The sequence below is a fragment of the Schizosaccharomyces cryophilus genome (genome assembly GCF_000004155.1).
Source record: "Schizosaccharomyces cryophilus OY26 unplaced genomic scaffold supercont4.2, whole genome shotgun sequence".
NCBI classification, from domain to species: Eukaryota; Fungi; Ascomycota; class Schizosaccharomycetes; order Schizosaccharomycetales; family Schizosaccharomycetaceae; genus Schizosaccharomyces; species Schizosaccharomyces cryophilus.
The window spans coordinates 1,272,413-1,299,255 of NW_013185625.1; the positions used below are offsets into that span (position 1 = coordinate 1,272,413).

At 37.2% G+C, this 26,843-nt stretch overlaps 13 protein-coding genes and 1 non-coding gene across 14 annotated transcripts; 6 read left to right on the plus strand and 8 right to left on the minus strand.

Annotated features, from left to right (window-relative positions):
* Window positions 1–71: 71 nt before the first annotated feature.
* On the minus strand, window positions 72–1,157 carry SPOG_02107 (MTC tricarboxylate transporter; the record flags this gene model as incomplete). The annotated part of the gene is made up of 7 exons (XM_013167212.1): window positions 72–107; window positions 134–247; window positions 315–650; window positions 693–766; window positions 826–932; window positions 996–1,021; window positions 1,095–1,157. 7 exons carry the CDS (start codon window positions 1,155–1,157, stop codon window positions 72–74), a joined length of 756 nt encoding a protein of 251 aa, XP_013022666.1.
* Window positions 1,158–1,416: 259 nt separating this feature from the next.
* On the minus strand, window positions 1,417–4,457 carry SPOG_02108 (mRNA cleavage and polyadenylation specificity factor complex subunit Ysh1). The gene is made up of 10 exons (XM_013167213.1): window positions 4,421–4,457; window positions 4,180–4,319; window positions 4,036–4,122; window positions 3,879–3,976; window positions 3,653–3,781; window positions 3,432–3,609; window positions 2,668–3,390; window positions 2,468–2,617; window positions 2,007–2,403; window positions 1,417–1,947 (listed from the first exon to the last, which is right to left on the minus strand). Exons 2-10 carry the CDS (start codon window positions 4,225–4,227, stop codon window positions 1,571–1,573), a joined length of 2,187 nt encoding a protein of 728 aa, XP_013022667.1. The 5' UTR covers window positions 4,228–4,319; window positions 4,421–4,457; the 3' UTR covers window positions 1,417–1,570.
* Window positions 4,437–5,657, plus strand: SPOG_02109 (F-box protein Pof8; the record flags this gene model as incomplete). The annotated part of the gene is made up of 1 exon (XM_013167214.1): window positions 4,437–5,657. The coding sequence occupies one exon, from the start codon at window positions 4,437–4,439 to the stop codon at window positions 5,655–5,657; it is 1,221 nt and encodes a 406-aa protein (XP_013022668.1).
* A 508-nt stretch (window positions 5,658–6,165) lies between these two features.
* Window positions 6,166–8,331, plus strand: SPOG_02110 (DUF654 family protein). Its single transcript, XM_013167215.1, has one exon. The coding sequence runs from the start codon at window positions 6,185–6,187 to the stop codon at window positions 8,204–8,206; it is 2,022 nt and encodes a 673-aa protein (XP_013022669.1). The 5' UTR covers window positions 6,166–6,184; the 3' UTR covers window positions 8,207–8,331.
* Window positions 8,311–9,548, minus strand: SPOG_02111 (SGT2 family TPR repeat protein). Its single transcript, XM_013167216.1, has 3 exons — window positions 9,332–9,548; window positions 8,649–9,284; window positions 8,311–8,604 (listed from the first exon to the last, which is right to left on the minus strand). The coding sequence occupies exons 1-3, from the start codon at window positions 9,432–9,434 to the stop codon at window positions 8,393–8,395; spliced, it is 951 nt and encodes a 316-aa protein (XP_013022670.1). The 5' UTR covers window positions 9,435–9,548; the 3' UTR covers window positions 8,311–8,392.
* Window positions 9,549–9,604: 56 nt separating this feature from the next.
* On the minus strand, window positions 9,605–11,645 carry SPOG_02112 (Swi5 complex subunit Swi2). Its single transcript, XM_013167217.1, has one exon. It carries the CDS (start codon window positions 11,478–11,480, stop codon window positions 9,684–9,686), a length of 1,797 nt encoding a protein of 598 aa, XP_013022671.1. The 5' UTR covers window positions 11,481–11,645; the 3' UTR covers window positions 9,605–9,683.
* A 3-nt stretch (window positions 11,646–11,648) lies between these two features.
* SPOG_02113 (noc complex subunit Noc2 family protein) lies at window positions 11,649–14,138 on the plus strand. The gene has a single exon (XM_013167218.1). The coding sequence runs from the start codon at window positions 11,688–11,690 to the stop codon at window positions 13,836–13,838; it is 2,151 nt and encodes a 716-aa protein (XP_013022672.1). The 5' UTR covers window positions 11,649–11,687; the 3' UTR covers window positions 13,839–14,138.
* On the plus strand, window positions 14,072–14,192 carry SPOG_16196. Its single transcript, XR_001203081.1, has one exon. It is a non-coding gene; the product is annotated as a 5S ribosomal RNA (ribosomal RNA).
* A 37-nt stretch (window positions 14,193–14,229) lies between these two features.
* On the minus strand, window positions 14,230–15,741 carry SPOG_02114 (uncharacterized protein). The gene is made up of 2 exons (XM_013167219.1): window positions 14,951–15,741; window positions 14,230–14,887 (listed from the first exon to the last, which is right to left on the minus strand). Exons 1-2 carry the CDS (start codon window positions 15,384–15,386, stop codon window positions 14,727–14,729), a joined length of 597 nt encoding a protein of 198 aa, XP_013022673.1. The 5' UTR covers window positions 15,387–15,741; the 3' UTR covers window positions 14,230–14,726.
* Window positions 15,742–15,864: 123 nt separating this feature from the next.
* SPOG_02115 (sphingolipid biosynthesis protein) lies at window positions 15,865–17,953 on the minus strand. The gene is made up of 2 exons (XM_013167220.1): window positions 16,401–17,953; window positions 15,865–16,352 (listed from the first exon to the last, which is right to left on the minus strand). Exons 1-2 carry the CDS (start codon window positions 17,683–17,685, stop codon window positions 16,303–16,305), a joined length of 1,335 nt encoding a protein of 444 aa, XP_013022674.1. The 5' UTR covers window positions 17,686–17,953; the 3' UTR covers window positions 15,865–16,302.
* Window positions 17,954–18,468: 515 nt separating this feature from the next.
* On the plus strand, window positions 18,469–20,922 carry SPOG_02116 (uncharacterized protein). The gene is made up of 2 exons (XM_013167221.1): window positions 18,469–19,903; window positions 19,952–20,922. The coding sequence occupies exons 1-2, from the start codon at window positions 19,312–19,314 to the stop codon at window positions 20,530–20,532; spliced, it is 1,173 nt and encodes a 390-aa protein (XP_013022675.1). The 5' UTR covers window positions 18,469–19,311; the 3' UTR covers window positions 20,533–20,922.
* A 308-nt stretch (window positions 20,923–21,230) lies between these two features.
* On the plus strand, window positions 21,231–26,410 carry SPOG_02117 (antiparallel microtubule cross-linking factor Ase1). Its single transcript, XM_013167222.1, has 2 exons — window positions 21,231–21,851; window positions 21,892–26,410. The coding sequence occupies exons 1-2, from the start codon at window positions 21,443–21,445 to the stop codon at window positions 23,634–23,636; spliced, it is 2,154 nt and encodes a 717-aa protein (XP_013022676.1). The 5' UTR covers window positions 21,231–21,442; the 3' UTR covers window positions 23,637–26,410.
* SPOG_02118 (GTPase Ypt71) lies at window positions 23,667–25,082 on the minus strand. Its single transcript, XM_013167223.1, has 3 exons — window positions 24,849–25,082; window positions 24,398–24,496; window positions 23,667–24,344 (listed from the first exon to the last, which is right to left on the minus strand). Exons 1-3 carry the CDS (start codon window positions 24,927–24,929, stop codon window positions 23,901–23,903), a joined length of 624 nt encoding a protein of 207 aa, XP_013022677.1. The 5' UTR covers window positions 24,930–25,082; the 3' UTR covers window positions 23,667–23,900.
* SPOG_02119 (glutamyl-tRNA synthetase) lies at window positions 25,019–26,834 on the minus strand. The gene has a single exon (XM_013167224.1). It carries the CDS (start codon window positions 26,582–26,584, stop codon window positions 25,115–25,117), a length of 1,470 nt encoding a protein of 489 aa, XP_013022678.1. The 5' UTR covers window positions 26,585–26,834; the 3' UTR covers window positions 25,019–25,114.
* Between the last annotated feature and the right edge of the window lie 9 nt (window positions 26,835–26,843).

The following is a 26,843-nucleotide window of genomic DNA, read 5'->3' on the forward strand; positions in this document are numbered from 1 at the left end:
CACCAACAGCCAAAGGCACCGCAATTAAGGAAGTGATACCAACCAATCCTAAATTAACAGGAATAGTAAATTTAGGGTTCTTGCGAAGCCAGTTTGTTTTCTGAAGTCTCATCAAAATAAGAGGGGGAATGACCATAATAGGTGAGGCATTGATAATACGAGAAAGAGCTGTTTCTCCAACCGCATATAAGGCAGCACGATTACTCTTACCTAAAGAGTTTCCATCCTTATCAAAAACGTCGATACCCTATAATCGTTAGAAAAAAAATCATAAATTCATTCGCAAGAAGAGTCGTTATGAGAAGAATACTTACCTGACGCAATTCCTCACCGCGCATCAAAAACACGTTCAAAACACCAGCAAAAGCAACAGCAGCAAAAGGGGTCAAGCGTCCCAAAACCGCTTTCGATGAAGAAGACAAAAATTTAATACGAGGAACAACCTTGTTAAGGCCGATAGCAACACCACAACTGGCAGTGACAGCGTACATGTAGGATTTCGCCATTTGTGGTAATGTTAATTGAGTGGACTTGTTAGCATTCGCAGAATTGAATGCTACGTTAACGGACTGGTTCGTCCACTGCCAGAAGATGGTTCCAGCAGTGCCTAGGTTGGGTTGAAGCATTCCAGCTGTAACAAACAAGTTGGTCTAATATTACTATTAATAGTGGAAAAAAAAGTAGAGACATACCAAAGCATAGCAGGACATGCGGAAAGGTAGAAACACAGGCTCTTTTGTATCAGGATGTAAGGTGGAATCAACAACTATATTCGTGAGCACGTTAAAATCAAATTATGCTTTATTTAACGTAACATAAGCATACCCTTTTTAGCATTCCAAACCTTTTCATTTAAATCGCCGTCTCCCTTTTCGTACTCTTGTAAAGTCTTGACAGCATTATCAATATCTGATTTTGTCGATAGTAGAGTTCTAAGATGCAAATAGCGTTTAGTAAACTATTCAACTCATTCAATCTATATTCTTAGTAGTTACCTTGGATCAGTAATGTCCATTGCATGCTATAACTGTTAATAATCAGGAAATAAAGGACCACAGCTGATTTTTTTTTCTTTTTTAGACATAATTACGTACGCGAACTCGTCCCCAATAGGTAGAAAGATCGAATCTCGAATTAGGAATTTTATTGTTTGACATTTTGCTGTTTGTTGGAGGATACGAAATTTTTCTCGCACATGATGGCAGATTTTGATCTTAATAAATCAATTTAAGTAGACAGTTTTCAGTTGATTTATAGGATCTTATTTTCTGCATTTTCAAAAAACATTAAGACATTTTTCGGATTTTTTTATTTTTAGCAGAAACCATTTGACACGGTCTTTCGCCCTTGTGCAATGCTCCTTAAAAAAAATAAAAATAAAAAAAAGAGAAGAAAAGCAAAGATTATTATTTATATGTTTGCATTGAGCTCTCCTGTCTCTGTATATTCTATAAACGATTACAAATTGATATCTGATGTGTTATACCTAAGTATTCATTTGTTCACTTAAAAAACATCAATAAAATTAATTTTCAAAGTATCCAAAATCCTATATAATGATTAGATGAGCTCATTCTTTTTTTTCTTCATGAACAGGCGTTACTTTATTGTCTTCAGTTTCTTCACTTGAGTCATCTTTACTTTTTTGTTCTTCCACATTATTAAGACTTTCTTTCAGTGGTTCTGAAAAAGGAAGAATGGTATTTACGGCTCGAGAAAGAACGTGAACAATCCTTGTTCGAAGGATTTCATTATTGCATTCCACTTTCATAGTGGAAAAGTCGATAGAAGCTTCATATTGATCAATTTTTATGTAGACTCCGTTTTTCGACTTTGTAATGCTTTCGCCAAATTGACTCTCTAAAAACATCATTAACTTATTTATGCGGTCCTCTGCTTTCGATTTCTTTGCGTCAATGTGCCCATGAATGCACTTGTGATTTGTCACTAAAAAATTAGCTTTTGTAATTTAACAATAAAGATAGAGGACATATTTAGACACGTACATTTTACAGAAGCTGGACTACTTTCAATTCCTAACAAAACGGTAATCACTGAATCTGCGATGGTATCATTCATGATGTTTCCAGTCCATTCTAAAGTCAGTTTGTGCTCAGTTGGCATGCTCAAATGAATAGCATCCATGACAGTATAGCACAATTCCCCAGATTTCGTCCGCTCTTCTTTAACATGTCCAAACATTTGATTTAAGTGGTACTTAGCCAGCTCCATACTAGAGAAGAATGGGATTACTTGCTTCTGGGTTAAAACGGTAGTCGTAAGATCACTGAAATCTCGAAGGTCATCCGAAGACATAAGTTTGTATACAGCGTCTTTTTGTATCAATATTCCACTCATAATATCCCCATCAGTTGGTTTGCGGACTGCAATTTTTCCAAGAGCCTATAAAAATATTAGTTAATTTCCATTAATAAAGCCAACTCGGTTTTTCAAGACTTAAACTTACTCTAACATGGCGTTCTCCCTTGAAGTAAAGAAATAAAGGTACACAATTTCTAGGAGTATAAACCTTGCTATCAAGCTTTTGATTATGAAATTTGCTTAACAGTGCACTTTTCAATCGACCCATATTTGTCTGCTCACCATGTACCAGTATCTAGACTCGTTAGTAAATATACATCTAAGAATATTTCAGTTGCAACGTACAACATGGTCTGCTTTCACTTGATCAATGAACTCACTGTTCTGAAGATAATCGACATGAGCAGCAAATGAAAGCTCTTCAACAGCCATTCTTCTTGGAATCTTTTGACCTGACATTGATGTTATCTCAACCGGCTCATTTGTTATCTGTTTTGCCATGGTTCCCTCCACAGAGTAACCAGTCAATAACAATGTATTTCGAGGATCAGGAGCCCAACGCTCTAACAAAGTTCGAGATACACCATTCTGAAGCATACCAGGACTAGCTACAATAACAGAAGGGCCGATGTCATCGAATCTATCTAAATTCCTTAAATTTTTAATGTATCTGAATATAAAGGGATTTCGTTCAGCAAATGCCTTACGGATATTATCGTTCATCATGTTTACATAAGTTTGAAAAACGGCCATACACTTTCTAGCTAAGGAAGATGCATACAATATGGGTACAGGACGTAAATCATAGTGATTGTTCCAATATTCGTCCAAAATAAGGAGTAATTCCTGAGCCCTTCCAAGGGCAAAGACGGGCATTAACACACGCCCACCATTACGGATCGTAGAATGCACAATATTTAGAAGACGAGCTTCCTTTTCAAGACGAGGTTGATGAGAAGCAGTACCATACGTAGATTCCGTAATTAAGATATCTGGCTTCGTAGGGGGAACTTCTGCTATATGCAAATGTCGATCTTCCTCTCTAGAGTAGTCTCCAGTATACAAAATCTATTAAGTTAATATATCTTGCTTCTTTCCTACTAACTTACTTTGACGCCTGCCATTTCAATAAAAAACATACAAGCACCTAAAACGTGACCTGCATGATATGGAGTAAATTTAACTCCTTCAACTTCAATCGTAGAATGATAATCAACTGCTTCCATTCTCTCAAACGCAGCCGTCAGATCCTTCTCGTCATACAATTGATCCTCCACGCCAACATTACTGTATGTTAGAACTAACTGTTTTTAACAAAAATATTAGGTACCTGACTTTAACATAGTCTGATAAAAGCCATTTGCAAACGGCTTTCGTAGGATGAGTCATGAATACACGGCCTCTAAAATTTGTTTTCGTCATCACATAGGGTAAAGATGCAACATGATCTAAATGAAAGCTATTATAACCATTAGTAAAAATGACTAGATTAGAGACGCTTGCAGGAAGTTCTTCCACGGCTTACTAAAGCCTTGGGAAAGCTTAATACGACTTACTGGCTGATTAATAGAACATCAACAGTACTCAGATCAAATTCATCGTAAAACGGTAAAGCAGCGAGACCATTGTAAGCAGGATGAACACCAGCATCCAGCTATTATAAACGTTAGAGACAGTCGGAAATATGTGGAAACTTAATCCTGAAATCCATACCATCACTGTTTTCCCTTTGTATTGAAGAATATGACAGCTTCTTCCAACTTCATTGCCGGCTCCTAGATTAATAAACTGCAGCAAATCCTAAAGCAATTGTTAGCTAAAGCACGCTCATATGTATTTCTGATTTTTCGCGCATACCGTAGGATCAGCAGAAACTTCTTCATCGATATCTTTTCTTTTGGACATTTCTTTAAAAATTCACTTCAGAAAAACACCAATTCCAAATTTCTGGTGGTGTTTGCGCAGGCAAGGTTTGCTGTTTGTCTTCCACTTCAGAACTTGTTTGAATCCAGTTAGATAAATCAAGTCATTATAAAGAATATTGTACATTTGTTTGATTTTTGAGAATATTAAAGTTTTAAATTGACTAGATACTTACCTTTATCGATTGTCTGATGTTTCTACCAAGACAAGTCAATGTTCGCAATAGACTAACAAGAAGACCTAGTTTATCGAATAAGACACCCGTGGATCAGGAACATAAAAGTATAAATGGGTCTACTTCGACTTCTTCAACTCGTTTGGCAAGAAGCGCGTTTAAGAACATAAACGACTTAAAGCCAGAGTTTATTCGAGCAGTAGAATGTATGATTGAAGTACTATTCTATAGGGAAAGAGAGACACAAAAATTTCATTTGACCTATTTAATCAACAAACAAGAATTTTGGCAGGGGTTAAAACCGTCCCCTACTCAAGCAAACTTAAAACAATGTGTTAAAAATTTAAAAAATGAACTATTTACTTTCGATGAAGAATCGCATTCCATAATCAGGAATGAATATAAACTTGATCCCAACCTGGATTTATTCGAGCGAATAGTATATGTGGAACCGTTTCCAGCAACTCTATCTAACAAGCCATTTATGCTGGCTGGGCTACTACGAGAATGCTTTTCTGGATTTCTTCCCTACCTTGATATTATCCCTACTCCTGAAGGATATGCCTTTGTGGTACTGGCTCATTCAATATCGCAGGAGACTCTCACATCTCTTGTCATTCCTCAAGGTTGGAACCTTCTATCGAGGGAAGAATGGACCAAAAGAGAGAAAATGTATATGGAATATCAGGCTGATACGATGAAATCTTCTTCAAGTGCTTTCTTCACTGAACCTATAATTACAAATCAGTCGTTCCGAACAAATCCTGATCGAGCATCATCATCTTCAGTCAAATACCCCGAAAGCTCTGAACGTCAATTTGAACCATTAGAGGATGACTGTAAAAAGTCGCAAACGAAACATTCGGAATCTAAAAGATCATTCCCAAAAGGACTTTTGACGAGGTTGATTAACCTACATCCATTGACAAATAAAAGCACCATTCAAAGCTTACTCCGATATGTTTTCTCCCGTCAAAACCCCACAGCTACCTGCGAACCAATGTACATTGACTATAGAAAGGACGAAACAGAGGCCATAGTGAGATGGAAATCTCCTGAACAGGCTATTTTGTGTGTAAGTTGCTTTTTTAATCAGAAAAGGAAGCAAGATTCCCATAATGATATTCGTGCCCATCGAAAGCACAATAAAACCGGTCCATTCATCTCTGCGGAATTAGTAGAAGGATCTGAAGAGGAGTCGTATTGGAATCTGATCTATGGTAAAGTAAAAATATAAAGCTATGACTTTGTTTCATATTTCTCTGTTTAAATCCTTGTCATATAAGAAATTATCGCTTCAAGATTTATTATCTTTTTGATGCAAGGGAATGAAGTATCTGACTATTCATGTATTTTCCCTACTAAGTTGCTGGTGATCGTACCAGACATTTGTACATTAATTGATTTCAACATTGAAACTCCCTGTGTTCATGGACCTAGTACACACTAACTCGGACTTGGAGAAGCCATCACTGCTTTTCTTTAAGAAAGTTGAGATAATGTTCTCAAGGGGTTTTTTGTTTTTTAGTTATGGACTATCATACAGTATACAGCACGATGAATTCGTTTATCATGATGACTTCTAGTTGAACGTATGGTATAGTAACATTTTCGATCCATAATATTTTTGACTTACATGTATTCTATTTTAACTTCTAAAATTCTCAAAATTTTACAGAATGACAATTTAATCGAAAATTGTGCCTAAATCCGATACTTTGTTGTATCGTTTTGGCTGAAGCAGACTAAAACCAATCTTTCTCTATGTCGACACGAGCATTAAGAAAATTACAAAGACGACAGCAAGAGCTAATTTTTGAGTCTTCAGAGTCGTCAGAATCTGAAACTGATTCAGATGAGGATGTTTCTCATTCAAACCAAAAAAAGAAGGTCTTGAATCCGTTTGACATATTGAATGCACAGGTTAGCAACAAAACTGAGACTCTTGAAGAATCGGACACGAGTGAATTGGAAGATGATATACATTCAAATAATGAAGGAAATAAAAAGAATATGAATAAGCTTTCGGATTCCCAAAGAAAACCGAACAGAAAGAAACAACAAAAGAAGAAGAACAAGCCTGAAGCTGCAGGCAAAGATACGGAAATTGTAGATAAACCAAAAGAGGATACGGTTGATGATGAATTAAAGGAGATTGATGAAGCTGTTGCTGAACTGAAGCTTAAGTATGGCGACGAATCCAAAAAAACCAAGGAAGAAGGAGCTCCAGCAACAGATAACGTTCCTAGTGAAACAAAACTAAATAGTGAGCTAGCAAAGTTAGTAAGTGTCAACATAACTTTCCTAAATCCTGACTTGGAGATCCGGAAAATTTTTGGACGAATCGTTGAAAAAAGACCAGTGAATGCTAGACGTAGTAATGTAAGGAGAAAGCGATACGTGTTAGTTCAGCCTCAAGAAGGATGGCCCGTTCTAGCTAGATCTGGTCTTAGTATGCGGTTAATCGAGCAATCCTCAGATGGTGTGTGCTTTTTCGAATTTACCCAGAGTCGTGCCTATCAAGAAGTCCAAGAAACTTTTGAGTTTTATGTTCAGATTTACGATCCGAATAATTTATTTATGCTTTTGCGTTCACACCCATTTCATATTGACACTTTATTACAAGTCGCCGAAATTATCGACCAACAAGGAGATCATGAATTGCCAGTTGACCTGATTGCACGCGCTTTATTTGCTTTTGATAGTGCATTGCATCCAAAATTTAATCTGGCTACAGGTACTGTTCGTCTTCCTTTTATTTTCCCCACAAACAGAAGGCTGTATCTTTGTATTTGGCGGTACATGCAAAGCTTACAAAGTCGTGGATGTTGGCGAACCGTTTTCGAATTTTGCAAGGTTCTTTTACAATTAGATCCTTCTGATCCATATGCAATTGGTTCTTGTATAGATACTTACGCTATCCGACGTGGAGAATATGGTTGGGTAGTTAATTTTGCTAATTACCTTGAAAATACTAATCAAATAACTAAAATGCCTAACATGTTTTATTCTTCTGCATTAGCTATGTACAAGATGTATGGTGATATTGAAGAAACCCGCTCGACTATGCTTGCAGCAATCGAACGTGCTCCCTTTATGCTGGGTAAATTGCTAGAATCAATAGGATTGACTTTTGATCAACTTAGTATTCCCGAACCTCAAGATCCTGTACAGGAACTAAACTCAGAACTATACGCAATGCGCTCTCGCGACAACTGGTCATCTCATGATGTTTTGACTTTCCTACAATCAGTTTTGAAGGTTGAAGAGTTTACCTTAAAACCAATTCAGGGACAATACTCTGATATAACGGAAAATTTAGCAAGACATCTTATTTTGCTGAATGAAAGAACATTACAAAGGTTCTTGCCGCAAAGGATTTTACAGCGTACCATTGTGTCTTTCGATCCTTTGCCTCCAGATAGTTATACGGATGAACCTCAAGTATTTGGCCGTGATACTTCTCATCGTCTAGCTAATTATCTTAGCAATACCTTGTTTAGGAATCAGCCCGAAACTGACGCTAACCATAATGCCCAAGAAGTTAACCAGGACCCTAACCATCCAGTTCATCAAGAACTAATGCGTAGATTGGAAGAAGATTTGGGCGATTCAAGTTCTCCCCAACATCGAACGTTTATGTCTAATTTACGTTCTTTCATTGCGAATTTGTTTGTTGCAACCGATGAGGACGCTACTGAACAAAATGATGAAGGTTCTGATGCTAGCGACATATTAGAAGAGTCGGATTACCACGATGCTGGCGATGAAAGACAGGACAATTAAAGACAACTTTTTGTTACAAATTTACAAATATTTTTTTGGGTTTAAGATTTCCTCAGTAATGTGTATAAGACTAGTTTTCAGTGAATAATTTTTTTTAAAAATTTGATCTCATTCAATAGCAAGCATATGAATATATCTTAATCCAAGAAACCTAAACATTAAGTATCCTTATTGTCATAGAGTATCTTATTGAGAGTTGTTTTCGGAATTCCCGTTATTTTGGTTGTTCATGAAGCCGCGGGCCAAGTTTTGCAATTGGGGATTACTAGCCAAAGCACTCAAATCTGGCATACCGCCACCACTTCCGAAATTGCGAGCCATGTTAGCAATATTAGGATCGTTCATCATGTTATTTAAAGCGCCAGATTGCATCATGTTTTGAGCCATATTCATGATAGCTGATACGAGTTAGTTATCTTTCAGACATAAATATATTACATACCAGGATTATTCATCAGTGAGCCCAAATCAGGCATACCACCAGAGAACATTGAACCCAAATCAGGCATGCCTCCAGTTCCACCAGCACCTCCATCACGAGACTGTTCAGTGGTCGAGGCTTGAGCATCAACATCAGAAGAGGAGTTCATCTGAGACTTAGCGGCTTCCAAACCACGCTTCAAAACATCGTTACTGGGGTCCAGCTCCAATCCCTTTTCATAAGCATCAGCCGCAGCACCAGCATCTCCAAGAGAAAGCTTGGCACGACCAAGACGACCATAAGCACGAGAATGTTTGGGATCAATACTCAAAGAAGTCAATGCATCCTCAACAGCAGACTCGTATTGTCCTAATTGACTATAAGCTGCAGCACGGTTTGAATAATAGACAGGAGAAGTAGGATCCAATTCAATAGCCTTAGTATATAGATCAACAGCAGACTGGTACTCTTTCTTAGCGATTGCTTCGTTTCCTTGTGCTTTCAACTTTTCGGCTTCATCTGTATTATTTGAAGCAGTAGAGGATGCCTCAACAGGATGCTGCTGTTCGTAGGCTTCGTATGCATCCACTAATCGCTTTCCTGAACCAGGAGTAATTTCATTGGGCTCAACTTTGAAAGAATCTTTGATACATTGAGCTACACTGTTTAGTCATTGATACTTCGCATAATCTATAGTCTCGTACCAGCAACTTCTAAACTTTCTTTTTCCTCGTCAGAAACAGCACTAGTAGCGGTTGCTTGATTTAAAAAATCAATAACAGCTGTTGCGACTTTCTTGGAACTCATACTTTTACTTTCTACCTTACGTTTTCGGGACGATGAATTTGGGCTACCTAATGTGAGTAGTTGGTGAAGGTGTAAATAATGAAGGCGGATCAGAACAATATGGGCGTATTCGTAAAACTCTAAATTTCTCTTAAAAGATAATTAATAAAAATATATGAAATATATTTGACTTCAGATAGTACCGAATTGATTAATCATTTCATTACCTAGAACACATTATACATAAAAAATCATTCCAAAAAAAGGTATTTAAGTTTCATCTCCCCAAGAATCGTTTTCCGGATTATAGTTTAATAAAGAAAAAGGGATATTCAGTTGTTCAAGATACGTCCCAATGTTACATGGTTTTGAACGAAGATCATCAACAACACTTGGCAAAACAGATTCTGGCACTTCCTGCAGCATTGTTGTAAACTTTAACGAAAATACAGGGAAAAGGACTTCAACGGCTAACTGAGCCGACCTTCTCCATCTTTGTATATTTTCGTACAACTTCACTTCGTCTTCCTGGGTATTTTCAAGATCATAGGCTAACTCAACTATGGATACTTGGTCCTGTAAATTGGAGACTTCTGATTGCAATCTACTGACTACAGAAGAATGACCATCATTAGTTAAATTAGCGTCATCAAGATGCATCATTCTTGAACTCCTAGGACCAGATTCTGGTTCTGTTCCTTCCTCAATAATATTATGTAGTGCATCTTTTTTCAGAGGAGGTCGAAATGGTTTTGAAAGGGTTTGTTTGATTCGATCACCAGAATTGTTTTGAGCAAAAGGGCTGCGAACAAGGGGCTTATTTCTCGCACTTGATGTATTTTCGTTGTTCCTTGAACTTTTCAGAAAAGAAGGATATTTAAAATTAGAAGGCTTTCCAATGGATTTAGCCTCAAGGTTGCTTCGACCATTAAATGTCGGCCGTACATGAAAACGCATCCCGGCATGGTGTGCTTTTGCTTTGCTGCTAGATTGAAAAATGTTATTGTTCTCTTTCCGACTATTAAGAGTATTATTTTTCTGTATTTCCTTTATTTCTGTGACACTCTTCTGAGGTAGAGCTTCATTATTTTCACACAAAGTAATCCTATGGGAGGGTGAACTAGAAGGAGAAGTACTCTTGGGCTGATCCGTATCATGTATTTCAAACTCATGCTCAATTTTATCTAATACAGCGAAATCATCATCGGAAAAACTGAAGTTGGTATCAGAGTCTGGATCGGACTTAGTAACATTCAATGATTCATTATTGTTAGGTAAGTCACACGAAGAAGGGCCTATGCTAGAATCAAATGTCAATCCGGGAACGGAATCTTCCAGTTCGCCATCTTGCATGTTCACGTCGGTGTTCATGCCTGAATGGTGTTCAAAATCCCAGGTTCTATCATTTGGCTCATTTGCAATTTCCTGTTTTAAAGAATTTTTAACGGAATTTAAAGGTACGACAACTGCTTCAAAAACACTCTTTGGGTTATGTTTTTCAACAGGAGCATCAATCATTTCCAGACAGACATCTCTTTCAGGATGCTTTCTCCAACCTCTTGGCCGACCACGCCTCCGTTTATGAGAAAGCCCTTCTGAGAGTATATCCTCTGCTACGTAAGACAACTTTTTCGGTCTTCCTGCTTTTCGCTTCTCTTTTTGGATTTTCGTCTTGGGCAGTCCCTGCTTATGACCTTCAGAGACATCAAACTTATCTAATTGGTTTTCTAGGCAAGAAGGTTGAATTGAAAGGTTTTCATTTTCAAGCGCATAAGCATCACCTTGATCATTATCCCCATTTGGTCCCTTCCCTGAGGAACAAGGATTCCTTGCAAAGCTCCTCCCACGCTTTTCCGGTTCGCAAAATGACTCAGAAGGTATATTTGTCAATAATGGCTCATTAAAATCATCGGATAGTGGTTTGCGACTTGATGGCTGCACACTACTATTTTGGATGGAAGAATCATTCAGCAAGGAAGAATCAGATTCAATTCCAAATCCTGTTGATATATGCTTTTTTCCTTTTACAGTATTTGCTTCAGACCTGGGAATTTCATGAATCTTCATGAAGAACGAATTCCTCTTGGAAACCAATGGTCATCAAAAGAAGGTCAAAATTAAAGAAATGTATAATTCTTCACTAATAATACTTACTTTTAAAACAAAGATCTCATAGCACCAAAAAACCAAAATTACAAGAGATTGAGTTAGTGTAGGATACTAGGCATACCGATTTCCACCACTGGAAAAAAACCAACCACCTCCAAATTCTATATGTCGAAGATATCAGCCATTTTAAAGGCAAGAAAGAGTCAATTAAAAAACAAAAAAGATGGTAAAATAAATAAAAAATCTTCCGAGACTTCCAATTCCACTGGAGTCCATAAAAATTCAGGCGCTAAAAAGGGTTTACAGAATGAGGTGAAACAGTTCTTGGACAAATCCCAAAATGAAACCCCTGAGTCGGAGAATGAAGATATGACTATGGATGATTTTTTAAACGGTGATTTTGAAGACTCTGCTGTGACCGAACCAACTACACTTCAGAAAAACAAAAACCCTTCTCCGAAAGATCAGGAAACTGAAAAAGGGGTCTCCAAGTCGAAGAAGAACAGAAAAGAAAAAGTCACTCAGGAACAAGAGGAAAGCAGCTCTTCTGACGAAGAAGAGGCGGATGCTGAGCAATATCAAGAACAACTTGATTCATTGAAGGAGAAGGACCCAGACTTTTACAATTATTTAAAGAAAAATGATAGCGACCTGTTGGATTTCAATGCAGATGCAGTATTGCAGGAGGATGAGACTGAAGGAGGCAAGCGGTCTAGTGTAGGAAAAACTGAGATTACTATGGATATGCTGAGTAAATGGCGGGATCATTTAAATAATCAAAAGTCGTTGACAACTTTGCAGAAGGTGATTCAAGCATTTAAGGCAGCCGCTTATTTGAATGAGGACGAAGGGATGAACCTGAAATACTCAATAACAGATTCTAGAGTATTTAACGACCTTTTATTGTTAGCCATTCAAGCTGTTCCACGTGTGCTGAATCATCATGTTCCCGTGCAAACAGAAAAAAGCGGTAGGAAAATTGTAAATACTGACAATAAGATTTTGTCTCGCCTCAGTCCTATGCTTAAGTCCTATGGATTTTCCATCTTGCGATTTTTGGAAGGAATGACTGATGCTAAAAATATATCTTTACTACTTCGTGAAACTCAAAATGTCCTTCCTTACATGATCACTTATCGAAAGTTTTTGAAACAATTTGTGGAGGCTGTTGTTGAGGTCTGGAGTACCAACCGTGATGATTCTGTTAGAGTTTCATGCGTTTTGGTTTTACGTAGTATTTGCTTAACGGCAGACTTGACTTTGCTGGAATTTGTTTTCAAGCATATGTATTTAACCATGATTCGCATTTGTTCTTATACAACTGTTCACACTTTAGCGGCTATTAATTTTATGAAAAATAGTTCCGCAGATTTATTTTTGTTAAATCCCGAAAGCTGTTATTTAGTTACTTTTCGATATATTCGACAACTTGCTATTACTCTCAGAAACACAATCCATCAGCCAAAGCCAGAGACAAGGAAACTTGTACAAAGCTGGTCGTATGTGCATGCAATTGACTTTTGGTCTCGCTTGTTAAGTCGGGCTACTTGGTTGAGCCGCGAAAAGGGAATAGCAGTGGAAATGCAATCTTTGGTATACCCTTTAGTTCAAATTGCTCTAGGTGCAATGATGATTTCCCCCTCATCTCAACTATATCCCATGAGATTTCATGTTTTACGAAGTCTCATTTACCTCTCAAGACATACCGGTCTTTTCATTCCTATGGCGCCAGTACTGTTCGATGTCTTGGATTCCCCGGAACTTTCAAGGAAGCCCAAGCCTAGCACATTAAAACCTTTGGATTTTGAAGTTGAAATTCGCGCGCCAACTGCGTATTTGAGGACACGCGTTTATCAAGATGGCATAACTAATCAGATGTTGGAACTTTTAGGGGAATATTATGTTTTATATGCTACAAGCATTGCTTTCCCCGAATTTGTCATACCAGTAATTGTTCGTGCTAAGCGGTTTGCAAAGAAAAGTAAAAATGTCAAGCTAAATCGCTCTCTTCTGATATTGGTCCAAAAGCTTGAACAGCAAACTGAGTTTGTCTTAACTCATCGTGCTAAACAAAAATTCAGTCCTGCTAACCTCGATTCAGTTGAGACCTTCTTAGCGAATGAGGAATGGGATAAAACACCTTTGGGTGCCTACGTTGTCGTTCAACGTGAAATTCGTGAAGAGCAGCGTAGACTTCTACGTGAAGCAATTTTGGAAGACCAAAATCATAAGGAAGACATGCGTCAGAAGAAAAAAGGTGCTTTAAAGAATGATGATGACGAGCTTAATTCTCTGAGCGATGAAGAGCTCGAATAAGAGAATTCGATAGAGAACTTGATAAAAAGTATTATAGGTATGGAATCTGGGTTTTTTGAAATAGCGTTCAACGCAATAAAATTGGGTAATTAGGTTTACAGATTGTGATAAATTATGTTTAGTTAGATAGGAATTATTATTCTTCCTTATAGATATGACATGCAGAAGAACCTAAGCCTTTTTAGTAGTTATAGCTGATAAATATTTAGCTTTTCAGATTGAAACAATTATCTACGGCCACAACTAGGCGGAACACCAGGTCCCGTCCGATCACTGCAGTTAAGTGAAAACGTCTGAAGGTCTCGTTCATACTATGGTTGGAGACGAACATGGGAATCCCGGGTGCCGTAGGCTCCTCTACTTTTTTGCTGCTCTTTTTATTTTTTTATACGTTGACTATTTCCCGTAATTTGTTTTCTCGATAGAATCTTTGCAAGTTGTTCCTTTACAAGTGACAAAAGACTAATTACAAGTTCAATGAAAACAAATAAAACGATCGTATTCAATTGCAATTAAGAATAATAGTAATAATAATCATTAAGAACCTAGTATGATCCCAATGATCTCAGATTACGGTTCCTTTCAATGAGCGGATTGTATGCATGCCTTTCTATTGTCCACTTTTCTTCGTCATTTCCATTTATATTGATACAAGGATGATTTCGTAGTCAAAATTAAACGCAAGAACGCTTAACAAAGACATATAAATATTCACCGGAATAAACCGCTTGGAATATTCTCTTTTTCTACTTGTTGACTTTCGATCAGAAGAGTTAAGGCTCATGAGAAAAGAAAGGTTAACAAGTTAGCATTAAGTTTCGGCGGAGGAGCTAGTGCATCATTTCTCTGTTGATATCTGGGAAGCGTAGCCGAACCGGTGTTTTCAGCTTAGCGCTCAAATTCCATTCCAAGGAAAAAAACAAGAATGTTATAAAATCCCCAAAAGATAGCACCAACGAACCATGCAAGACCGTTGCCAAGACCAACCACGATAAAGATTATAACTTTAGCGGCAATCCGTACTGTCAATATGAAAGGCCAAATAAGTGCTAGGCTTTCTTAGTAACACACATTCTAATAACGTTTACGATTAACAATAACGCTCCACTTACCACAGAAAAGAGCAAAGAATATTGCCCATATCACAAGAAAAATGCCTGAAGGTAAAGCCTGACCGTATCCTTTTTCAATTGATACAGTTAATAACCAAGGAAGAAAATTGAAACGATAGGAGATTGCTAATGTACAAAGCAATGATAAAACGAATATCAAACTGAAGAACCTCCATTTACTTTTAACGACTACATTTTCAGGGAAATAATGATCTATATTCTTCCTAAAGTCGGTAAAGAAACCATTGAAGCTGTCAAATTCAGTCATTATCTTTTTCTTTCTCTCCTTGGTTTTGAAGGAAGTTGTATAGGACAATTTTTTTATGTCTTTTGGTTTATACAAAGGAAGTCCCTTTTCGAGATCAACATTGTAAACATTAGCATGGCTGTATGCAGGAGGATCGCTTAAATCGAATTTTAACTCATTTTCCGACATCCTAAAAATAAATAAATAAAGAGAAATTTCAATGAATAATTAGCAAAAGAGCGTCACATAAAAGCTGTTGATCGGTGTTCGATGCAAAACCGCAAATGTTCAGAAGCCGCTAAGAAAGGCGAAATTGAAAGGGATTTAGCTCAATGTAAATTCAAATCTCAATCTTTCATCTAAAATAGCTCAAGATTTAATCAAAATCAGCCCAGTGGGCAGGAATTGAAGAAATAAAAAGTTGGCTCCAGCAAGAATTTCGCATCTCTTACGCAGCCTTGAGTCACAAAGGAAAGTAACGAATTTCAGTTTCGCGTTTGTTTACACTTTCATAAACAAAACCAATAGTGTCCTTTCATGAAGCTTTCTTATAAAAAATCATATATTCTTTTCTTACCTTCAAAGTAGAAACCTCGACTTTGTTACCAAGCTTAAGATTACTCGCTCTTTGCACATTGCTTTTGAATTTCATGCAATGAAGTAAAGATTCGATATGCAAAATGCATTGATTAATATTCAATCTTTAATCTTTTGAGACCGGTATGTAACTAAAAAATGACTTTTATTTTCACAATCCTTCAGAGACTAACATGACCAATATATAAATAACACCTAATTGCCAATTGTCTACAGCTTGCCTACTGCGACAACATCCATACCTGTTTTCGTCAGATCTTGCAATTAAGCTGAGACTCATTATAGCTTAAGCTCGTACAATGTCTAGAGACAACATGAAAGTCCGGAACATTATAGGATTTTTTTTTATCTTCTCGTTTCTAGGTTTTCCGTTTTTCTGAATAAAAAAAAAAAATAAAATAACCTCCAGCTTTTTATTACAAGGACGGAACATCATGAATACATTTTCCAAATACTTAATGTACTGAAATTAAAAGAGGATCATTATAATTTATGCTAGGATACATCATCAAATCATAAAACGATATGGAAAGAATATAGGAGCCAAACAAGTCCAGGCTAAAAAAAGATTAGTAAACAACAAACACCATCATAAGAAAAACATACCATATAGTAAATGGCAGATCCATGAAGTTATTATTTTAACCCACACGGCAGCATAAGAAAATCCTATACGTACAAAAACATCGTTTTCTTTGTTTTCATAGATATTCATTGTGTTCCAGTTGGTAAGGAGCGAACCAGTATAACAAGCTGCTAAAATAAAAATAACATGAAACCAAATATAATTGTAATCAGAATACGAATTTGATACGACGTCGTCATTATCTAAACTGGGCTCTAAACTTCTTTCGCGAGATAAATTGTGAGCATCACCGTAAACATATTCATAACCTTCATCTTTATCCGAGCCGGAAACTGCCCTCAAAGCACTGTATACGATAGTTAAAAAGGTGAAAGCTGCTCCAATTACTTTGCTAAACTCTCGAGTTCCAGTAGCGGATCCACTCCATGGATTACATTTTTCCTCATCTGGTCTATTAGCTAAGGCAGACAGAATTAGGTAGCAAGTGTAACACGCAACCATAGAAGCCTGTGCAAGGCCCGATCGAGGATTATATTCTTGAACAATAGGATGCACTGAAATACAGCTAACAGCAATACATAATAGAAGGTTAATGGTGTTAATGGCTTGATTAAACGAACAAGAAGAAGCGCAGAAATAGACATATGCAAGAATCGTAAGCACCAAAGCAACTAGATACATGCCTACAGTAGAGCCGATCAAAGAAAATTTGGAAGAGGTAGAATCAGTAACCAATACTCGTTCAACACATTTTTCGGCCCAAGTATGTGCGAAATCGATGAGAAGCAGTAAGCCGTATACGATGAACAAGGCAGACCCAATTACAGATAAAACATTACCCCAAAAAGAAATGAATGAAGTGGGGATCAAAAATGAAGTTGTGACTAGAATAATCCACAAAACAATTTTGAATGGCCACAAACTATTTTGAATCTTCGCAGAAACTGTAGATTGAGAATTACAAAGACTTAGAATAAAGGCAAAAAGGCAATGGAACATCACAAGGGCAAAAGACAAGCGATGAACAGCAAAAACACTGTAACATTTTCCATCATTTTGGCAATCAAATTGCAAGTACCCAGCTGATAGCTTCGACAGTTTATTATTAAACCAGGAGCTCAGCATGCACCAAGACAGCAGCGAATTCAGCAAATATAAAACTGCATAGCTAATAATCGCACCTACAGTACTCTGAATATAGTTTGTTAGACTTAACAGCGAAGTGACGATAAAACTGCTACCAATGCCAACGATGCCCGTCAAGGAGCTTCCTATAATAGAAGGAATGGAAAGCACGAGACCCATAAGGAACTGAAAGGTGATAAAATAAAGGTAAACAATCACAACCAAATTGGATAAGGCGATATGATACGCTAATGAAGTCTTGATTCTCAATATCTCAATTTCTTTCCTCGGATCTGTCGATAAATTCACAAGAACTCTTCTTATTACTTTTCTGAGAGACAATTGATTAATAAATCAGGTTCAATTCACTGTCTATATTACAAACACGCAACATTCACTTTTGATACAGTCCGATTTCCATCGAATGTGATCAAAGAGAAGCATCGTATTAAAGAGGTTTGTTGGTTGAAATTATACGAAAACGGTAAAATGACGGTTTGTAAACGCTTGAGAAAGCTATAAGATATATTTTTCATAGTTAACTCAAAAGGCTACTACAGAAATACCCTACAACAGACCAAAGACCAAAGACGATGATGATTCGTACATGGCTCATACACAGGTTTCATGCGTCGTCCTCGTTTCCTTTCACAGATGATGATGGATTCCTTCAAAACGAAAACAAAAATAATTCAAAATAAATGTAAATGCTTCCAAATCTTCCAAATCTTCCGTAAATTTTGACTGAAATTCCTCATGATATAATATACATAGTATGATATAAACAATTAAACTGGACTTTCACTAGGCTGTTCAAACGAAAAAGAAAAAATATGGAAATTCTTCCATTTCTTTAAAACTGACAAAGAGAAATAAAATTTTACTGGAGACTTGCAGGTTTCCTGCCACCAAATATCATGTTATCGACGAAATTTTTTGTATGATATCGCAGTAAAGTTTCATAGAAGACGAATTGAGCATCGTTTCTTATAGTTATGGAAGAAGACCTGGCTCATAAACAACCCAAATTCGTATTACGTTGCCAGTCTTACTTTACCGTTTGTTGCAAGGAAATGCTCGTTTTTTCCTCATCATGTCGCATAGGCTTTTTGATTCCTCTCATTAACGCTAAAGCAATGCAAGAGTGCCCGGGAAGAAGTCATAGATTCCATATTCGTTTCTTTAGATCAAGCCGAACGCATTCGCCGTAACCGTTTCTGTTCTCCAGATGTCGGTAACTTTATGCCACCCGGGTTCTTTCGGTTCCTAAAGCTAAAAGCAGTCGATTTGGAAAAACGATGGTATGTTATTTTGCTCCTGTAATCGAACGTCGTTTCTTTATACTCTTACTTGGCGGAAAAAAAATCCTGTTACAAATAACCTCTATTTTTTCTCCGTACATGCATTAGAAGCAAGCATAAGGTTGTTTGTTTGTTAACCAATTTCAGACGTTTCAGCTTATTTCTTTACTTTAATTTTTTTTTTCTTTGAAAGCCCTTGTTTATTGCTTTTTCTATCGTCGAATAGACGAATTTATTTTCTTTCTTTTGTTGGTTTACGGTTTCATTGTTGTTTAGGTACTTGGGTTACGATCTTTTCTTGATTCATTTTGAAGTTTTGGATTTCATTATACTATTTTTCTTATCTCTTTATTAATTTCGGTTCGTATTCGGTTTCGTTTCTTTGATTTTCTTTTCTCTCGGAAGGTTCCGACAATTGGATCTCTATTTTCCCTTCCTTTTTCTCTTGTTTTCATCTCTTAATGAAGATATCTTCCTTTTCTTGGGTCTTTGGTCTTGTTGGATTATGAATATCAGACTTTTTAACCGGGTAGAACTCGATAGCTGTGTATACAATTCGAGCCAGGGAGAACTTCTGGCCGATTTTCCCAATTGCAATTCTCTGTCAGAAAAAAGCTCACAAAAAGAGGACTCGTCTGTTGGTAGTAGGAAAAGTTCCAAACATCATCGTTATCCTCAAGCTGGAGACTTGACCCTTCAACTGTTGCAAGACACTACGATATCAGTCCCTTTAAAGTTCAAAATTCATCGTCGAGATCGTCTTAGCAGGCTATCGAATAAAAGACTTCTTCATGCCAACTTAAATCATATGTTATCACCTTCTTCTCAACCATTACACAATGATGATGATTTCGCATTCCTCTTCTCTACTCAACCTCAAACAAGAATTTCAGGTCCTACTTTAACAAACAACTCCAGAAAGACATTGTTTTTCAACAATTTTTTGCTGCATCATCACTGTGCCAACCCTTGTTGTGGTCGCGTTTTGACAAATCGTAAATCGGACTCTAAAGTTAGTCAGGCATCCAGTCAGTCATTGGTTTATTATTTAGATTCTGTCTCTTTTGAACCTAAAAGAGACGTTCCAAACTATCCAGGTACCATTCTTATACTACGCCAGTAGCTTTACTAATTCTCATCTATAGTGTTCGAAGCTGCCGACAGTGATCACCCTCTTGCTGTCTCCTGGGAGTTCATTCAGCAAGTTCGTCAAGCTTCTTCTCTTCCTTCACCTGAATCCTCCCAAAGCTTTTCTTCTACGTTACAAGGACGAAAATCCTTACGTAAAAGGTCTTCGACTTTCAGCTTGTCGGATTTAGGCTCTACATTCAAGAAAAGGCTCCGTTCTTTTTCTGCTAGTATTTCTGGCGTTATGTATCGTAAAAATCCAGCTATACAAGAACCTATAGAACCGACTCTTACTCGTCCGAGTAACAGGATGACCTTGCAAAAGCTGAACAGAGATAACTGGTTTATGGAGGACGGTATCTTACATACCTCTTCTCCATCAGATACACCTTTGCTTCCATGGAATGAAGTCCTTGTACGCAAAGAGATGCGTCGTCCGCGATTAAACTCGGACTTTTTCCGGGTCTATGTATTGGAACGACAAATGCGTAGAGCTGGTAAACTGTCTGTACATTCCGCTGGACGAGCTCAATTTATATCTCATCCCAAGCCCAGTATGATGAATATGTTTTCGAGTCCTCTGCAAATTCAGCTATGACTTTCCTAACCTGCTCTATTATATCTCCATATTGCTGGGTCATACCAGAAATCTCGACAGTACTATGTTGATAATTTGGTTCTTCATTTTACCATGTTGGATAGTTTGATTTATTTTTATTCCATTCTTTTGTTTCAATGATCTAAGTTTTTGTTTTGACGTTTTGTTTTCCCGGTCCTCTATCCGAGCTCTCACTTTGAGATGATTCACGTTTCAATTCTAGAGAGCTTTTGTTTATCAAGTTTTTGTTTGACACTTTCAAGATTGATTTGTCTATTTACGGCTTTTATTCCTTAATTTTGGAACGTGTCATGTTTCATGAATTTCCTAGTATTTGATTTCTTTTAATTATCAGACCTCTCCCGCTTTTAATAAATAAATGCTGGCAAAAATTGAGTTTATTGTATGTTATAATTCACAAACTACAAATAGAAAGGTCTGTCAATAACCACTTTTAAAAGGCAAACCAGCTATCCATATTTTTTAACAAACGTCTACCATATAGTTGTTCAAACTTCAAACTAATTACTTGTACTCTCTCAAACCAAGAGCTGAATGTTCATCTATATGTGGCTTGAGTTGTAGATATATTTTAGCAATGTTTGCCTTAGACGTTAAGAGCAGCTAACTTACATTTTAATTTGTTTATTCAATGTTTTTTTAAATAAATGGCCTTTTTTATAAATTTATCCAGTTGTCTCTTGTTAATGAATCCTACTTCAACTACTTTAAACCACAGTACTCGGGGGCTGTCCTCTACGACTGTAGTACAACATTCGTATTTTCTAATGCTAAGGGTTTCTCTTTAGTCTTGGTATGGTAAATTTCTTCTTTCAAGTGTACTTTTCGTCTTCGTGAAAAGAAAATTGCATAGGAATTTTTGGAATTGTACAGAATTGAGTGAAACAGTATGGATATAGAAAATAGTCAAGATAACGTTGCAGAGGAGCCATACTTAAACGAAAATGACAAAAATTATACTTGGACAAATTTTCGTGAACAAGTAGAAAACCATTTTGAAAGGATTGAAATATTGCATCAGGTTCTTGGAACAGATGGAGACAATTCTTCCCTATTTGAATTGTTTACGACAGCTATGAACGCTCAGCTTCATGAAATGGAGCAATGTCGAAAGAATCTTGAAAACGATTGTCGTCAGAAGATTGATACAATTCAATTTTTAGCTTCTTCACTCAAGCTAGATGACCCTGATGTGGATCTTCAAATAAATCCTCCTCTAATTCAATGCCTAGATGAACTTACTCATTTAGAAAGTCAGTATATGGCTCAATACGACAAGAAAGTGTCTACTATTAAAGGTAAGGTTAACATTCTAACGGCCCGTAATTAACATTATAGTCTTATACCAACAGCTAGAGCAAACTTGTAAACAATTAGGAACGCCATTTGCCATTCCCGATTTCGAGAATGCATTTTTGTCTGATGTTTCAGATGTATTTCTGGATTCTTTAAGACTCCGTAATGAAGAAGCACGAAAGGAACTAGATTCTCGACTTGAGCTCGTAAATAATTTAGAGTCTGAAATCATTCAATTATGGATGGAGATAGGCGTCGAATCAATAGACGAACCTTCGTTTCAAGAACTTAAAAACACCCATATGAACCGACCTCCCCAATTTTGCGTCCCACAATTACTTATAACCAAACTCTACGAGCAAAAGGATATGTTAGTAAACATGAAAGAAAAGTGTGTTATGCAGATAAATGCTTTTCGTGATGAAGTTCATGATCTTTGGGAGAAACTCAATATTAACGCTGCTGATTATGCTCATTTAGAACAATCGTCTGGAGTGTATCGAGAAGACTTGGCCAAATGGGAAACACAATTACAGAATTTGCAAGAATTAAAGAAACAGCATATTCCTGTGTTTATTGAAGATGCTCGGGGGAAAATAAAGAAAGCTTGGGATGTTTTGTTTTACACTGATGAGCAACGTCGTTCTTTTTCTCCTGCTTTTGAAGAAAATCTAACTGAAGATTCGCTATCAGCGCATGAACAATATCTGAAGTTCTTGGAAAACGAAGCAAGAGAAAATAAGCATTTCTTGAACCTTATAGCTAAATACTCTTCTTTATTAGAAGGGAAACGTGAACTGGAGGCAAGCGCAAATGACTCTTCTCGTCTTATGCAAAGAGGTCGCAGGGAACCCGGATTGCTTTTACGCGAGGAAAAAATTCGGAAACGTCTATCAAGGGATTTACCCAAAGTACAAGCATTACTTATTCCAGAAATCTCGTCTTGGGAGGAAAAAAACCAGAGACCATTTATGTTTGAAGGTGAGCATCTTTTACAGAAGCTTAAGGAACCACCTCAAACCAGATCGAATGTCCGAACGAACAACACTTATAGTTCCAAAGCTCCTACAACCCCTAGTCAAACTACGAATAAATCTCCTCAGAAGGGTAGGATTGCTGCTTTGTCAACGCCTACATCCAGAAACAATCATCGTCCAATGGCAAGCCCTAAGACACCGCTGACTAGACAAAAAGCTAATGAATTTGGTGCTGCTCGATCGGTTAGTGCTGATGAACCACGCACTACAGCATTCAGTAACCGAAGGCTACCTGCCGCAGGACGATTAGATTTGAACAATAAATTTTCTGGAGCTCGATCGCAGAGCGCTAAACATGAAAACACTAAAACAACACCATCACCAGATTTTGGAAATACGCCCCTTTTTGGAAGAACTAATACAAAACAGACACCGTCATCCCAAACCACTGCACTTGATCACCATCCTCCTTTTTTATTTCAAGCTCGTCCTCAAGTAACTCCTCGAGCTTCACCGAGAACAATTTCAAAGCCTCTATCCAACAGCCCGTCAAAGCCAATAATTAACAATGATCATATGGTTAAAGATGTGTCAGAAAAATTTAGGAAAGCACGACTAGAAGAGAATGATATCGATGAGACCATCGAAGAAGACATTGAGAACCTTCCCTATTCTCCAATGAAAATATCTCCTATAAAATCCATCCCAGCATCGCCACAAACCACAAACAAGTTAGGACCTCTCATGCCAATGGAGAATCTCACTAACTACGCGCCTATGGAGGACGAATGGGGCGAGGAAGGATATTAGAGAGTTTATTATTATACTGACATTTGTATTATACGCATTCTTTTTGATGAAATTCATTAAATCTAAATTATTTAACATTTATAAAATATAGAGCAAGTACCGAGATGTTAGTAATAACAATAGACAACGAAAGAAAGAGTGTATTTAGCGCATCAGCGTAGATGGCAGCTATTCGTGAACGATACAACTTTAATTATGTTTCAACTTGGAACAGACAGCAAACGAAAAGAAATGAACAGTAAAAGTGCCAGAATTGGTAAGGAATTAACAGTTACAATTAGAATTATTAGGGGGTTTAGAAATGATAAGGGGTTCAGAAAAATCATTAACAAAATCATCATGAATTGTTTCGTTTTCTAGAGCGTATCGGCTGACTTGTTCAAAAAGTGCAGCAACGTTGCTATTATCCTTGGCACTGGTTTCAAAATGTGGTAGCGGATTTTCTCGTCTAGATTTGCAATAAGCTAAAGCCCGGTTCAGGGACACGGCCCGTTTAGAAGAATCTTTGTCAATTTGGTTACCGACAATAATAATTGGAAAGGAGGATTCAACTTGAGATGTCTGTAAGAGGAATTCTTGTTTCCAATTCTCCACTGATTCAAAACTTTTGGCGTTATTTACATTATACACAATCACACAACAATCTGCTCCTCGATAAAAAGCCATGCCTAAACTTTGAAACCGCTCCTGACCTGCGGTATCCCATAACTGAATATATTAGTGTCAATTCAATAAGAGGAATATGTTAAGATTACACATACTTGGAGGGTGACGGATTTCCCATCTATAATCACGTCTTTTGTCAAAAAGTCAGCTCCGATTGTCGCCTTATATTCACGGCTGAACTTTTGATTCACAAACTAGTTTTCCTGGTTAGCATTTTGCAACTTGATAGGACTTGAGCTTGAGGGGGAATCACTTCGTATGCTGAGAGTTCTTGAACACTGAAACGGATAATCCTTCGTTCTTCTGATATTCTCCATTTCAAAACCGACCAGGATTCAATACACGTCGTGTAAGGTATTCAAATCGAAACCACAATTTTTCTAGTAGAGCAATCTCCTCAGAACCCTGTATTTTTATGTCTTTGAATGCACTTTTAGAGAAACAACATTTATAAGCAGCCAAAAAAGGTTTCTACTCCGCGTTATAAACATGCGGTTCCATAAATTTTGATTCCTCTAGCATCAATCCCTGATGAACGGGACATACCTGATTCATGAGACATGTCTTACCAACACCGCTATCCCCCAGTATAACAACTTTAACAAATAATCGTTTTTGAGCCGACATTGATGGAAAATATTGAAGAAAGAAATCAGCTGCATGTACAGCTGTTGTAAAGGAGGTCTTCCCAGTGGTAAGTTTCTTGGAGAACGTAATTCAATGTATAACGCAGTGCCTTGCAGAGGGGTAATAAATAAAAGCGTGAAAATGGTATTAAACGTTGAATTCGAGCTTTATTAGGTAGGAGGTAATTATGATATGGTTCTATTATAAGCCTCTAGCCTATGAAGGGTAGTATCTCGACCGAGTAAATGAATTGTATCTGCTAAATTAGCGCCAGGAACGGATCCGCAAAGAATTTGGCGAATCAAAGATTGTAGCTTTCCTAATGGGATCCCGAAAGAGCTGGCAACATCCGAAACCATCGTTTGAAGAACTTGGGGTTGCCAGGAACAAAGTTGAAACTCATGAAGAAGACGCGATAAAAGAACGGAAACATTCGTCGCCAAAGGCATTCTATGTTGTATAGTATTTTGTGAAGGTTCTTCAAAAAAATAGCCACAAAGGTCTACAAATTCTGGCAGAGTTCGTACACGATTGTGTAACAATAGCAGACATCGGCAAACGTACTCTGAGTCGGAAATTCTAGATACAGAATTGGGATATTTTTCTTTCAAGCTTTTTTGCATTTGAGCAACAATTTGTTCGAGTTGCTTCGGATCGGTCATCCTTTCGCGTAAATAATGTTTGTTTAGGAATTGCAATTTCTCCAATGCGACTATACAAGAACCTCTTGTTAGTCTATCAATGGAAAAAAGCTCCAAAAGTTGTGGTAAAGGGATAACGTCGTTTTTTTGTCTGGAAGACCAACCCATTAGTGCGAGAAAGTTAAGAATGGCCATGGGCTCAAATCCTTTTTCAAGCAAGCTAGTCACATGAGCATCATTTTGTCGTTTACTTAACTTGGACCCATCGGGATTCGTCAATAAAGGAATATGAGAATATGTCGGAGGGCGCCAATGAAACGCCTTGTAAAGTTGAATATGCTTTGGTGTCGATGGAATCCATTCTTCACCTCGTATTACATTAGTGATCCCCATTAAATGATCATCAACTACGTTAGCAAAGTGGTAAGTTGGATATCCATCCGATTTCAAAAGCACAAAATCATCACTAAGTACTTTGGGTGTATTTCTCTTAATCGTAATTTTTCCATAGACAGTATCAACAAAGGTTATTGGTCCTTCTTCCGAGCGAAATCGGACGACATAGGGATTCTTGTCCGTTTTAGGAGACTGCGTTGAACATTCGTCGTAGCATTTATACGCTTTTCCAGAAGCTAGAAGTTTGGAAATGTATTCCGAGTAAATGTGCAATCGTTTGGATTGCTCATAAGGACCGAAAGGGCCCCCCGTAATCGGTCCTTCATCCCATTGAAGTCCAAAAGTTTGTAATAAATCATAAATGGACTGTTCGGAGCCATTGACTTTTCTCTTTTGATCGGTATCTTCTAGACGTACAATGAATTTCCCATTACATTTTTTAGCCCACAAATAATTAAACAAAGCAGTCCTTAAAGATCCAAGGTGTAGAAACCCAGTCGGTGACGGAGCAAATCTAGTTCTTACAGTCGTACTGTTCCAACGTAAAGTTTTTAGATTTTTATAGGGTTTTTGAATAACTTTGCAAGCATAGCGCGATTTAAGACAAAAAGAAAGCATTCGATTCTCGTCCTTTGTAATGCAGGTGATGAGCTTCAATTCAATTCAACTTAATTCAATTTAAGGTATATATATACATAAAACCAGCTTTTATAAAATATAACAAATCCGTTAGTCTAAGAATGTGCTATGGATTCGTTTACTACAGAATTTGGATAAGTCTTGCAATATTTCTAAAAAGTCCACCATTTACCGTATTACCAGGACATTTCGTCGTTGAAATGAGTATTTTCGAAATGTTGAAGACACATGAAAGACT

Excerpts from the sequence above, each read along its gene's own strand:
- SPOG_02108 (XM_013167213.1), bottom strand. The coding sequence starts at position 4,227 with ATGTCCAAAAGAAAAGATATCGATGAAGAAGTTTCTGCTGATCCTACG. Across the intron at positions 3,782-3,878 it reads GATGTTCTATTAATCAGCCA|CTTTCATTTAGATCATGTTG; the intron begins GTAAGTCGTATT and ends TGGTTATAATAG. Across the intron at positions 1,948-2,006 it reads TAGTCCAGCTTCTGTAAAAT|TGACAAATCACAAGTGCATT; the intron begins GTACGTGTCTAA and ends CTAATTTTTTAG.
- SPOG_02110 (XM_013167215.1), top strand. The coding sequence starts at position 6,185 with ATGTCGACACGAGCATTAAGAAAATTACAAAGACGACAGCAAGAGCTA.
- SPOG_02111 (XM_013167216.1), bottom strand. The coding sequence starts at position 9,434 with ATGAGTTCCAAGAAAGTCGCAACAGCTGTTATTGATTTTTTAAATCAA. Across the intron at positions 9,285-9,331 it reads AGAAAGTTTAGAAGTTGCTG|CTCAATGTATCAAAGATTCT; the intron begins GTACGAGACTAT and ends TAAACAGTGTAG. Across the intron at positions 8,605-8,648 it reads CTCACTGATGAATAATCCTG|CTATCATGAATATGGCTCAA; the intron begins GTATGTAATATA and ends AACTCGTATCAG.
- SPOG_02112 (XM_013167217.1), bottom strand. The coding sequence starts at position 11,480 with ATGAAGATTCATGAAATTCCCAGGTCTGAAGCAAATACTGTAAAAGGA.
- SPOG_02113 (XM_013167218.1), top strand. The coding sequence starts at position 11,688 with ATGTCGAAGATATCAGCCATTTTAAAGGCAAGAAAGAGTCAATTAAAA.
- SPOG_02114 (XM_013167219.1), bottom strand. The coding sequence starts at position 15,386 with ATGTCGGAAAATGAGTTAAAATTCGATTTAAGCGATCCTCCTGCATAC. Across the intron at positions 14,888-14,950 it reads ATTCTTTGCTCTTTTCTGTG|CACTTATTTGGCCTTTCATA; the intron begins GTAAGTGGAGCG and ends AAGAAAGCCTAG.
- SPOG_02115 (XM_013167220.1), bottom strand. The coding sequence starts at position 17,685 with ATGGGTCTCGTGCTTTCCATTCCTTCTATTATAGGAAGCTCCTTGACG. Across the intron at positions 16,353-16,400 it reads GATCTGCCATTTACTATATG|CCTGGACTTGTTTGGCTCCT; the intron begins GTATGTTTTTCT and ends ATCTTTTTTTAG.
- SPOG_02116 (XM_013167221.1), top strand. The coding sequence starts at position 19,312 with ATGAATATCAGACTTTTTAACCGGGTAGAACTCGATAGCTGTGTATAC. Across the intron at positions 19,904-19,951 it reads AGACGTTCCAAACTATCCAG|TGTTCGAAGCTGCCGACAGT; the intron begins GTACCATTCTTA and ends TCTCATCTATAG.
- SPOG_02117 (XM_013167222.1), top strand. The coding sequence starts at position 21,443 with ATGGATATAGAAAATAGTCAAGATAACGTTGCAGAGGAGCCATACTTA. Across the intron at positions 21,852-21,891 it reads GAAAGTGTCTACTATTAAAG|TCTTATACCAACAGCTAGAG; the intron begins GTAAGGTTAACA and ends TTAACATTATAG.
- SPOG_02118 (XM_013167223.1), bottom strand. The coding sequence starts at position 24,929 with ATGTCGGCTCAAAAACGATTATTTGTTAAAGTTGTTATACTGGGGGAT. Across the intron at positions 24,497-24,848 it reads AGACATGTCTCATGAATCAG|TTTGTGAATCAAAAGTTCAG; the intron begins GTATGTCCCGTT and ends CAGGAAAACTAG. Across the intron at positions 24,345-24,397 it reads GGAAATCCGTCACCCTCCAA|TTATGGGATACCGCAGGTCA; the intron begins GTATGTGTAATC and ends TAATATATTCAG.
- SPOG_02119 (XM_013167224.1), bottom strand. The coding sequence starts at position 26,584 with ATGCTTTCTTTTTGTCTTAAATCGCGCTATGCTTGCAAAGTTATTCAA.